This window comes from Bombus vosnesenskii, unplaced genomic scaffold (assembly GCF_011952255.1).
Source record: "Bombus vosnesenskii isolate JDL3184/JDL3185 unplaced genomic scaffold, Bvos_JDL3184-5_v1.1 scf7180000013263, whole genome shotgun sequence".
NCBI lineage: Eukaryota > Metazoa > Arthropoda > Insecta > Hymenoptera > Apidae > Bombus > Bombus vosnesenskii.
In genome coordinates this window covers 9,016,640-9,028,778 of record NW_022882923.1, presented here as the reverse complement: position 1 = coordinate 9,028,778, position 12,139 = coordinate 9,016,640, and the positions used below count along the sequence as shown (strand labels likewise).

Genomic DNA, 12,139 nt, shown 5'->3' with positions numbered 1-12,139 from the left:
TTATCCGGTTGAATTTTCGAGCTGACCTGGACAATGCGCGGCATGTCAAATAACGGAAGGAACGTTTCCACGTCTCTGTGACGTTCTATTCGAGCGCCAAACTTTTGATTCGCGACCAATTTTTCGACTTGTTCGAATTTCCTCTTGGCAAAGCTCGTGATCTTGGAAACAGGAAATTCGATTTGGATATGGCGCGAGAGCGGCCTTTCCCGCGGAGTACGACGAAATTTCGCTCTTCCTTACAAAACTGCAATTAGTTCGAGTACGTGACTCGTCGTCGTCAACGTTGCCGTTGACGTCCTAGTTCCCCTCCGAACACGGAAACGCTGGGCCCGAGTCTCGCCCCATGGAGCGAAGTTGGCACTTAATTCGCCGAGTTTCCAGTTTGCGAAACTCTCAACAACCGAGGCTGAAAACGCGGCTTCGGAAAAGCGAGAAAGATTGGTTCGGAGACGGTGCGAATCGAAACGGGGAGGAATATGACCGCGTGGCAAACGAATCCAACCTTCCGCAGAGTCCAAGCTGTTCGTTCGCGATGCTAATTACGAGAACCTCTAATTAATCGCTCAAGATTTTTTATGAATTAATAGGAAATTTCAAAGTAGAAGATTGCACAGAGTGTACCTAAATAACAGGATAAATACATAAAATATGCAAATTATTTAGTACTTTCCATGATATTTGGTAGGTAGAGCGATCTTCTAGCGAGATTTTTTACTTTTTCAAGTATATCTAACGAATTTGCAACGAGGATGCGCGGTTTGAATATCGCGGAAGAAACAGGCGATAAGAACAGTGACTCTCGAAAATATTTGAGCGATTACCAGGGAAAACGTTTCGTCAATGTATTGCGTGCGTCGTACGAAACGTTTTGAGATGTTATTAGCGCTTTAGCGAGTCCATTTCGATAATTGAAACAGAAATTCGACGATTCTCGTAGAAGTACGATAACGACTGTTAGTGGAACAGACGTTACCGTATAACAACTTCGAAGGACGATTAAGAGGATCTAATCAATGACGGAGGTAGACATAGAGAAAATAGCGGGATAAACACCGAAGGGGAGTTCTTTTATCGTCGACAAAGTGGAAATAGCATCTCACGATTTGCAGTTGCTCGTAGTCGGAAGGGAAGAACGCGGTTTGAGTCTACGATAAACTTGGCCTGGCGATCGAGAGAGAGAGAGGGGGGAGAGGGAGAAGGGCGGAATCCAAAGCGGCAAGAAGGAAGGAGAAAAGCGCAAAACGTACCCGAGACAACGTAGATGGGCTGTTAAGATAAGAACGCGAAGATTCCTCGAACGAAAGTGGAGTCGGAAAGGAAAGAGGGAACGGACCGTAAGGGTCAACCGCGTGCAAGTCGGAGCGTAATTTTCCCTCCTGGTAAGATTCTTTGCGGCGAACTCGCGGATAAGCCGATTTTACAGGTAACTTCCGCGAGAATTCACGAATACGAAAGTCTTGCAAAGCGTAGAAGGCGAACGCGTTGCATCTGTTCAATGGCGAACGAGTAGATTTTTCGATCGTTGCCGAAATTCTAAATCGGTCGAGTCCCTTTTAAGCATTTGCGCAACGAGCCACTGCGCAGCAAAGTCGAAAGACGCTCGGAAACTAAAATTAAACATCGATGCATCGTGCGGAGAGTCTCAGAGAATAGGAAGGCTAAAAAGGAAGATTTTCACGATATTCTTCTGGTTAGGTAACGGGATACTCAAAAATAAGAGGAAAGGAAAACAGAGGAAAGAGTAATTCAACCTCGGTACCCTGCTAGGCAAGGGTTTGCTAAAAGTATTCAACGCGCAACCCTCTGTCGATTCTTTACGGCTTACAATTTTTCCCTGGCCTGCTTTTCACCGAACAAACAGGAAAAATCTTTTACAACATCAACGTCAGGTTGAGACCGAATACAACAGGATCGAAGGAAGAGGAATCTTTGCTCCCTTTTCTCTTCTATCGTACGTGAAATTCGTTTCCGGCGTGCGAGACGTGACATTTAATTGAAGCGGAAGTTTGTCGCTTTACGTTTTACGCAATTAGCTTAACGCGGAACAAGCGAGCGAGAGAGCGAGAGAGAGAGAGGGGGAAGCTCGTTGAAGACTAAAATCCTCTTGAGATATCCGAATCGTGGAAAAGTCTATTTAAAGTATGAAATTTCAAATAAAATCTTCTTCGCTACTTCAACGGATTGAGAGATTTACTCGTCTGTTTGACTGGTTGTTTCTTCCTTAAGTCTGAGTCGCTATCGTTCGCTTTACAATGTTACAATACAGCCAGATTACAGTAAAAGAAATGAAATTCCAGACGCATACATCTTGCCCGTAGGGTCATTACATTCACTTGCCTCTCGTGGAACGGGCGGACAGACTATAAAAAGGATCGGGTTATAAATCTCGTGGAGGATATTCGCCGCTACCTATGCGTAGAACTGCTGAACAATCTTGAACGATCGATCGTAAAAATATAGCGCGCAGCAAGAAGCGCGAGGTTCGCCCCGGCCAAGGTGCATCAGGTGCAAATCAGTTCCTACGCCTGGCTTAGGTAACGCAAACCCCAGCCAAAATCCTTTGCATTCGGTTTTCTTCTAAAGGTTATACGTACGATCGATTCGTTCCGCGTTTTCGAACGGCAAAAGCTACGGAAGGAGGTACACTGGCAGCGTAAAGGATCGAAACTCTGGCAAACTTTCCATCGGAATTTCAACTCCGCTTCCCTCTGAGAAAGTATCCACCTCGGCTTTTACAACGAACGATACAAAAGCGTGCCGGAAATGGATTTATTAATCTTAAAAATGAGAAAGGGTACGCGTTTATTGATCCGTCGGGCAGCGAGGAGGTTTCCTCGAGTAAAAAAGAAGCAACGGAGCGGCGCTCGCTAGGAAACCTCAACTATGAAATTCCAAGACATCGTCCGTGCGTTTCATACACGCCCTCGGCAAACATGGTCGATTTTATTTCTTGGTTTTACCGTTCTGAACGTACAAGTTGCGAAAGGTCGTCGTCCACCGGGCTTGGTAAACTCTTCTTGGTAACGTGATCTTGTATTAGCCTTGAGAGCGAGACTTTTGAAACAGTTGCAATGTTACCGGTGACAGGACAGTAGACAACTTTTGAGAGACCTGGCACGCGAGATGGCAAGCTCGAGGACGAAAGACAAGACCGGAGAGAAAAGATGCGTCGCACGAAGGAAGGAAAAGTAGCGTGAAAAATAGACGTGACGTAAAATTGAAAATGTACCCGGGACACGCACCAAGACCGCCTCGGGGCTTCGAAAATCCATTGCCGAGGAAAGCGTTGACCTCGTTGCTACACCTGCAACGTCTCGAGTGGAAAAGCCACGACGGAAAGGGAGGGAAAGCAAGAAACGAAAGCTAGTACCTGCTGGTAAGACGATCGAGATTCTCATTTTATGCAAACGTAGCCGATATCTTGCAACTTGGAAGTCGTGCACTCTTCGCTAGTTATCTGGAATAGCTCGTTACACCTGCATAGGCGTATCGCAAGCGTGAGAACACGCAATCATCGACGACTATTTTTCGACGATTCTTTCGCCCTTGGAATCGTTTTATTATCGGCGAAAGAAATGGAAATCCCTTTTATCGTACTTTCAATTGCCGCTCCTTCCGACAGCCAAAATCTCGTACGACTGACACATGTTGGAAAAATCGACGCGAGATTCCCTACATCGACACGCGAACATCTTTCGAAAAGGGAAAGAAAATAGTGGGTTTTTTTATCGCGGGAATTACCACGATATTATTCGAGGTACTGTGTAAGGAGGTACGGTTATTACGGCAGTTATTGCGAATTATGGTGCTACTATGTGGAACAGCGACACTCTCGCGCCGTCCATACAAATGCAGGTACGAGAGTGGAGTAAAGGGGCCGGGAGAGTGTGCCGCCTTTCTTGCCTATACTTCTCGAGGCTCGTTATAATAGTAATCGATAAGTAACTCGGCGTGATCCTACGTGCGGCTAATGGACCGATTTAAAGTGTAGGACGCGATATGAAGCCAAGTCGAAGTAAAGCAGCCATCGACACGTGGACGAATAGCGACGAGAACTCGGCAGAAGCTTTTGAAACAGCATCGTGTTCGTCGACAATCGAATTTGTTACGTGACATCGAGCATCGGTGAACTTGACGAGAATTTTTATTTCCACTCTGAACAGAGACTCTGAACGAGCAAGGTTTTCCATTCGCGTTCATAGAATCTCCAGTCAATCTTTTAATAACACCAATACTCTGCAAATACTCGTTTACCAACTATTATTTATCGTGATATCAGCGAATTGACCGAGTTGCAAATCACAGATTAGGCAATTTTCTTCTTAGAATTTTTCAATTTTAACTCTGGTAGAATCGAGCAAGTATCGATTCTATCATAATCGCTGTATCATACTAGCCTCTACTTATCCAGACACAACGATGTGTCTCTTTCTTCCGCGTGTTATCTTTTACGCGCTGAACACGCCATATTTCGTAAATAGGTAAATAAACAAAAATTGCTGGGTAATCGCATCGCAGTTGGCCGTATCTAACGGGATAAAAGTTGACGAAGCAAGCTGCTGTACGCTACCCATAGGCAAATGGAGTCGGAAACGACGGATTGATCGCGTCTCTTTGGAGTCGCATTTAGAAAAAGACGCGGCGTAGCGACGTAACGTTAATCTTACTCGGCGACAACGTTACTTCGGCCTCTTTATTTTCCAACTTTCGTCTTTGCCGCATCTCCCGCGGGACCGACTCCCCTCGGTTTCACCCTCGGAAAATGGTAGTAGACCCTTGCCTTGCAGAAGGCAGCGATCCATCATAAATTTAATATTCGAAATTTCAAGAATGTTCCACACGCTTTGGGGGCCATCCGTTTCGACCGACGATATAAATTCGCCCGATAATATACTAGCAAGTACAGTTAGTCGCGTTGAAAGACGAAAGTCGCGTTTCATCTTTGACGGTATAGAGAAAGGAAATTGTGCAGCGTGCGCGCGGCAAATTCAGGGTATCAAGAACGCCAGAATGCAGCCGTATGTTTAGCAACATCCGCAAAATTTAATTATTTAGGATAAATTTATTTTGCCGGAGAATCGTGCAACCAAAATATTTCCTGCGCCGTTTGCTTCCTTCTTTTCTTTAACCTTTTTCGCTCATTATAAAGCTTCCGCAGCGAAGGAGAAGTACTAAAATAATTCAAACGAAGCGTTATATCCTACGTTTAATAAATCAAACTGTCACGAGGGGTATACACGAATTTCTGTTCGTGGATTAGTTGTAATTTTCGAGAGCGGGACTGTGCATTTTCCACCTGGGAGAACTGCATAAGTGGATTGTAAATTTGTTCCGTCAATACTATTATCTTTTGATTAGCGCACCTCTCTCGCGACACGCCGCACGCTAATTTAGCAATTCAAAAGGAAAATGACACAGAGAGGCGAAACTACCTCTAGATGGTAAAAGGTTTATATCTCCCTATATATTTGCACATTACAAATGGTTGATCAAAAGACTTTTCGCGTCTCGACTTCGTACAACCGTCCGCTCTTTGAAGAAATGTTTGCTCAAAGAGTGTGCGTAAGTTCTTGCGACACCCACGGTGCAGTTTTCGTAATTTCGCGAATCGTAATTTCGAAATCGGGCAGGAATAATCGGAAAGATTATCTCTGGCTTTCCCACGTTACCATTCGCCGACAACGGAAAGAAGAAAAGTACATATACCCGATATCTACTATTCCCCTTTCGTGCTTATAAAACGGGGAGTAGGGTCATGCATATGCGATGTAATGCATTTACGCCTTCGCATATAATAGCTGCTACGTTATAACAACTCCTTTTCAAAGTACACCGACGTTTTCGCGTATTTTATTTACCGTGGAGCGGATTTAGCGAGCATAGACGACCATAAATTCCCGCTATTTTCGAAATCGTCGAAAGATTCGGGCCACGGCGAGTACGAACGCAACATCGGCGATCGAGAAAACCGCGAACCATTTCCTCCGTCCGTTCGAAACAAGCCCTTTTTTCCCCTCGAATATATACGTCAATTACACCGATTTCGCATGTGCGAGCCCATGTCTGATGACACTTCGAACTAGATGGGAACATCGAATTGCACTTCGGTTCCCCATAAATTCCACCTCGGTCGAAGAGGGAGAAACGGCAAATAAAAAGCACAGCGAAACTCGCTGATACGTTGGCGATGTTAGCGTCTTCGTTCGACAGATGGTTACCACCTCTTTAACAATTTTGTCGAATATCGTTTATACAATGATAATTTATAACGGTAGATCCTTTGTCCAGTCCCGTTTCGCCAATAGATCGAAAAACGCTTGAAAATCGATTTGCGAGAGACGATGTAATCGAAGTAAGAGAAAAACAGGTCGAGCGCCGAGGTATTCGCCGAAGCCAGACAAGCGTTGGAAGTCGCGCGACGCTGCGTGGACGCGTTTCGCGTTCGATGCTACGAGAAAATCAGTTTAACTGCTGAACGAACCTTTGCCGCCTACCATGGCTAATCCCAGATCCGCAGGGAAGTTCACGACGGGGGTGTAAACCCGAGAATGTTGCGGCTAAGCTAACCTCCCTCCGTTCTCTTTCCACCTCTTAGTCACCATCGGCTGGTAGCGTTCGGTACGATACCTGCTGCGAGTCTAGGCCAACCTCCGGCTTATCCCGACGACACTCGTTCGATACCGTAAAAGCCTGCGCGAGGGGGGAGGGGGTGGACAGGAAGCAAGAACGAAACGGAGGAGGATGCGCTGGGAGATGGGGGATGTTGGTGGTTGCAAGCTATCCTACCGCCCTGCCAACCGCCTGCTAGCCGAGGATCGCGAGAGACCCCCCGTCAAGGGATCCCATAAAATAGCTCGAGTAACTTTTTTACTTTATCATCCACCGGTCTTCCCGCCAACCCTGTCGATATACCTGAGCTCATACACCTCTACGTACTACAACACGACAGTGTGTGCGAGCTTTCTCGCCAAGCTAGTCCAAAGCTGCGAATACACTTACCTATACGCTGCGATACTCGCTACGACAACCAGCTATTACATCTTACCGCGCGTTACACAACGTTAACCCTCAACCTCCAACTGCTTCTACATTTGTTTCTTTTTTACGTCGATCATTTTATTTCGTCGTTAATATCGACTTTGCAAGTTTTCGTAACTCAAGCGGCTGGAAGCCTTTTCCACTAGATCAAAGCCACGAGCACACGTGACACCACGACTACTGGCTGTTACACGGGGAATACAGAAGGAACAAATTCGTCCGTGTTTGCGCCTTTGATCTTCGACCGCAGAACGAAAGAATTGATTAACAATTCGGCGAAATTTAACAGGGACGAGGCGAAACGAAACGCGAAATAGAATTAGAAAATTTTTGGGTGGCTGTCGGATGGATCATTTTTCTGCTTATCGGTGGGCATGTCACTTTCTGACCATTGCGCGCACGCCATGCTTCGACCATTTCTCTCTCTTTTAGAACCTTCCAGCCATTTCGTCGGTACGTCTACTCTGTCAATTACCGATAAAACAACGTGGAATCGTACGGACGATGGTTCGGAACCGTAACGCAGCCGGACGGAATGTAAATTATCGCATCCACTGCAACGATAAATAACGCGCCGAATCCAAAAAAAGAAAGCAGCGTCGCTGCACCCGGAATGCCACGTTGAGAAAAAAGATCAATGATTCTAAACGGATCGTACTAGCGAAACGCGGTAGTTGAAAGAATTTCACGCGCAAACGTATTCGAAGCGTTCCCCGTCCTTGCAAAACGGGCCGCAAATTTTTCGCGTTTCTCTTCATCGTTGCGATTCGATACAAAATATTTCCCGTATCTTCTTATTCTGCAGTTTCGAACCGAACCACGTGGGAAATACGTTGCAATTCCCTTACTTGGAAAGCCAGAGCAACGATTTTAGTCGTAACTAACCTTCGTAAGGAACGCCTGATGGAAAATTTGCATTTCCTTAACCCGCTCGTATTTCTTGGGTAAAAGTTACCCAGAGAGAGAGAGAGAGAGAGAGAGAAAGAGAGAGAGAGAGAGAGAGAGAGAAAGAGAGAGATCGTGTTGCTTGGTTTCACGTAAAGGGGAAAAAAGAGCGTATATACATAGTTGATAGACGCGAAGCTAACGGCGACTCGTCGTTACGTTGGCCAGAGAATGGCGGCGCGTAACGGAAACGAAACACGTACCATCCTTTGATTCCACGATATTCATCCGCGTTACCGCGTGATCGATGACGTTCGAGTTTAGACGGTAGCCGAGATGACTATTGATTGTTTTGGAAAGCGACAGGAACGAGGGTACGAGTCAAGTTGAACGAACGCAGTGAAACAGGGCGAGGTGAAAGGGTCCGAGTGACGGGAAAGAAGGATAAATAGATGGATAAACATGGATTCGCATCCAGTGGCAGAGTTTTCGCTCCCTCTATTCTCGAGGATGATTTTTCGCGAACGCACGACAGCAAACGAACCTCCTAGGAAATCTTCGTGCACGACCTGGGCTATTTCCCTTTCCACGATGCAGACAGGACAGACAGGACAGACAGGACGAATCTGCATTAACTATGGATTTCGCTCGTACTCCACGTCCCTTTTCGCAAAGTTCTTTTTGCGGTCGCCATCTCTATCGAGCGCCTCCTTTGACCGTCATCTAAAAAAGTGGCAACTTTCCGTTTGCGAGCCGATAGATAGAAGCGGATTATCGAGTACAGCGACACCAACGAATTAAAAGGAGGAATTGATACACTGCTAACAACGGATCGTGCAATCCTTTCGTGCAACCCATGAAACGCATCGATTCGAAGATGAAAGATGCTCGTTGGGCGTAATCGATGGAATTCATTCGAATCTTGCGTATAACGTACCTAATTTTTACATCTCGTCCTAAAATACTCACATCGTGTCACACAGTATCTCGCTTTGAGTCGCGTACATATCATCGACGGTTGAACTTCCGGCGAACGAAATTCGCATTAGCCGATCCGAGTCAAAATCAGAGATTACGACGTAATTAATTGCCTGAAATACAAGGGATATGTCATCGTCATTTTGGAGTCAGCATAAAGCGCGGCTGAATTAGCGGGTATCGAGGCGACGGATTACCGTGTAATGAGCGCGATTACCATGCAACTCGAGTCAATGGTCGCACGCGATTTATCATCGAATCGAAATTCGACTCGTCGGCAACTCGTTGCTAGAAAGAGAACGATCGCAGTACTCGAACAAAGTGTGCGCGATGTGACAGAACAGGTGGGCCCACGAGGCGTTCACCCTGGTCTGTACGTCGAATTTAGTAGCAAGCAGTCTTAATGTCCATAAAACGCTTGGTTGCTTCCCTTGCGTTCGGTGCAACGATTTTACGTGGCTGCAAATCGGTCTCTCTTCGACCTTCCTTTTGGTCCAATGCGATCACGCGCTACCTGACATTGTTTCCCGACTAGGATCGTGCGTTTTCGACAACCGATAGCCGAATTTGACGATGCGAGACGCGATATATACGCGTGGCTTTTACGAGCCGCTTGAAACGCAACCGTTAGCAAATTCGAAACTTAACGGCATATGGTCGACCATGCGCCAATTCGTCGCGCACTAAAACTAAACGCATCGGAAACGTTTATGTTTGCCAGCCCGCGTACACATACACCACTGCGACCTGCGTTTCGTCGCGTCGTACGACGAACACGCTCGTTACTTGACCGCGGCGAAGCTCAGAGCGCGCATAATTACTCGCTGTTTCGAGGGACGCTCGAGTTTTTTAAACGCGACCAGGGAGTTGTAGCCGTTTAACCATTACGTGATCCTCTTCTTGCTTTACGTACGTATACCGTCGTCATTCATACCGGGTTAGTTTACAAATCTGGCCCAACCAAACAGTCGTTGACGTTCGAGCTTGCAAACCTCGAACAAAGGCACGTCGCACTAACGCGCACACTTTTACTTTTTTCTTGTCCCCTTTCACGGACGCGCGACGAAAAATTCATCACTCTCGTTTTACGCGCAACGACAGAACGCGTATCGCGTTACAACGTTTTTAATATCAATTAACGCGATCAAACGCATCGAGTCAAGTCGTTAACGTTCAGAGTTTAAAATATCGATGCTTAAAGGACGCGGCTCGTACGAACGCCGATTGTACGCGTCGAAAGGCATTTAGATCGCCGCCAGTGATCCAACGTATGCACGGTTTTGCACGGGTTTGCACGTGCAACGCGTGCACGATTCTTGTTCAGAGTTCTTCACAAACATCGGACACAATATCATTACACGGAGAATCAAACACTCGGTGGATAATTGGAAACAATGTTCACGGCAATGTCCACGAAAGTCTCTGAAAAGAAGTGGATTTCTCTGGTCGATTACTCACCACCATTCTGCGCAATAATCGGGTCGATAACCGCCAACAGGACGAGGAAGATAGGAGTCATATTGACCACCCTCTTTCCCGTCTTCCCTCGGTCTCCCGTGATCACTGCACACTTAATACCACCGTTGCAGCGTTCCACCTATGAAAAAACAAATCACGCTCGTCATAACATACCACCTTCACACCGCTGCGCTGGACAATATCTTCGGTAGGCCGAAGACGACGATTTGGATCCACCGAGCTCTTCCGAGCGTGTTGCTTCACGATAAGCTGCTGATTAGAACAACAACGAAACAGTAACGGGAAAAATTCGTTCTCGAGCTGTACGTTTATACGATCGCCTAAGAATTCGCGATGGATGGGTATTCCGTTGCTCGCGAATCACTCCTCGTGAGCGTTTCAGCTTGCTGGCGTAACGCGTAAAAAAATACTATTTATTGGTGCTTCGTTCGTAGGTGACAGACAAGTACGGACAAGGGAAACGGAAACGCTTATTCAGCGAAAATCGAACGTAACTATCGACACGCGCCATTTACTACCGGCACGGCCTTCTGTATCCTACGTAGAAATGCGAATCTCGCGAGCACGCTCACACACGGTCAAAGAAAAAAGCGACGAGTTTTTCACCAGCATCGTTAACGATCGTACACTTGTTCGTCGACTGGTGACGAGATCGCATCGAATCGTTCGTCTATTCACATTCTCCCATTCGCACGATGGATTTTCTTCCTGTTTCCTCTCGCGATCCTAGAAACATCGATTTCAAAGACGACGATGCCGAGCTCGTTTCCAAAAAGTAGCCTGTCGATGTATTTCCCCGGGGATCAACGCACTTCTTTTCTGTTTCCTGCCATCGTTTCTCGGCTTCTCCGCTTTACGACGAATTCTACTCCTGCCTCTCGTTATTTTCACAGTGATTCCAACGACCGACACTAATAAGGTATATACCGTGATAGGCGAGGAAGAAGATTGAAAACATTCGTCTTCTTCCCGTATTACCCTTCCGCTTCTTTCCGCAACCTTTCAACATTCCCTTTTCCTTTTTCGTCTAATTTCAACTACCTCCAAACGATTACCTGTACTCTTTCTTTCGATGATTCCACGACCATTCCATATTTTGCACCACTTTCCACGCGAAAGGTGATCCTTCCAGCAGTTTTTCTTTAAACTTTGCTAAATCTGTAAACGTCTGCTCCAGTCGTACCTCCTCGGTGTTACATCTCTCGGCTGTTCAATTCTAATCTCTCCTCCGCCTTTTCGCTCGATTTACCATTCATCACGCTCATCTTCATCTTATCCAGCCAAATTTCCCAATTTTAGCTACCTTTCCTTCTAACTTTCTAACTTTCCTTCTAAATTTCCTCGTACCAATTTGTCGAACGTAACGGGTACCATTTTGACACTTAAAATTTGGCAAATTTGTTAATCCAGCTACTTGTTAAAAATTCAACCCCTCGAGTGTCGTTCGACGAAACGACGAATCGTACGGGCAATGCGTGACCTTCGACGAGTCAAATTTCAAGGAATCGTCAGCTACTCGAAACGCGATGGGAAACTTTACGGAAACGGTACTGCCTTTGCGCGTGTCCTTTTTCCCTCGATTCGCGTCATATCCTCGGCAACCCTGTTTCCTCTTCGCTTCTTTCGTTGATCCCGAGCCTCTAAGAACTACGAGCCTCTAAGAATTTTTACGATTTAAAATGGCTGGAGTTAAAGCGATTGTGCGCACAACGTGAACCATTCTCACGACTAATAGCTTGCTTCTGCGTTTGTTGAA

The 12,139-nt window shown here is 46.2% G+C and overlaps 1 protein-coding gene across 17 annotated transcripts in view; it reads right to left on the bottom strand.

Moving 5' to 3' along the window:
• The window catches only part of LOC117232714 (tyrosine-protein phosphatase Lar), a 278,813-nt gene that overhangs the window by 164,758 nt on the left and 101,916 nt on the right, over window positions 1-12,139 (bottom strand). For 16 of the 17 annotated variants that reach the window (XM_033492311.1, XM_033492390.1, XM_033492320.1 and 13 more), the window contains one exon: window positions 10,363-10,501. In XM_033492311.1, coding sequence (XP_033348202.1) covers window positions 10,363-10,501 — 139 coding nt within the window. The remainder of the gene's footprint in view (window positions 1-10,362; window positions 10,502-12,139) is intronic. The other variant, XM_033492365.1, reaches the window with a different exon arrangement.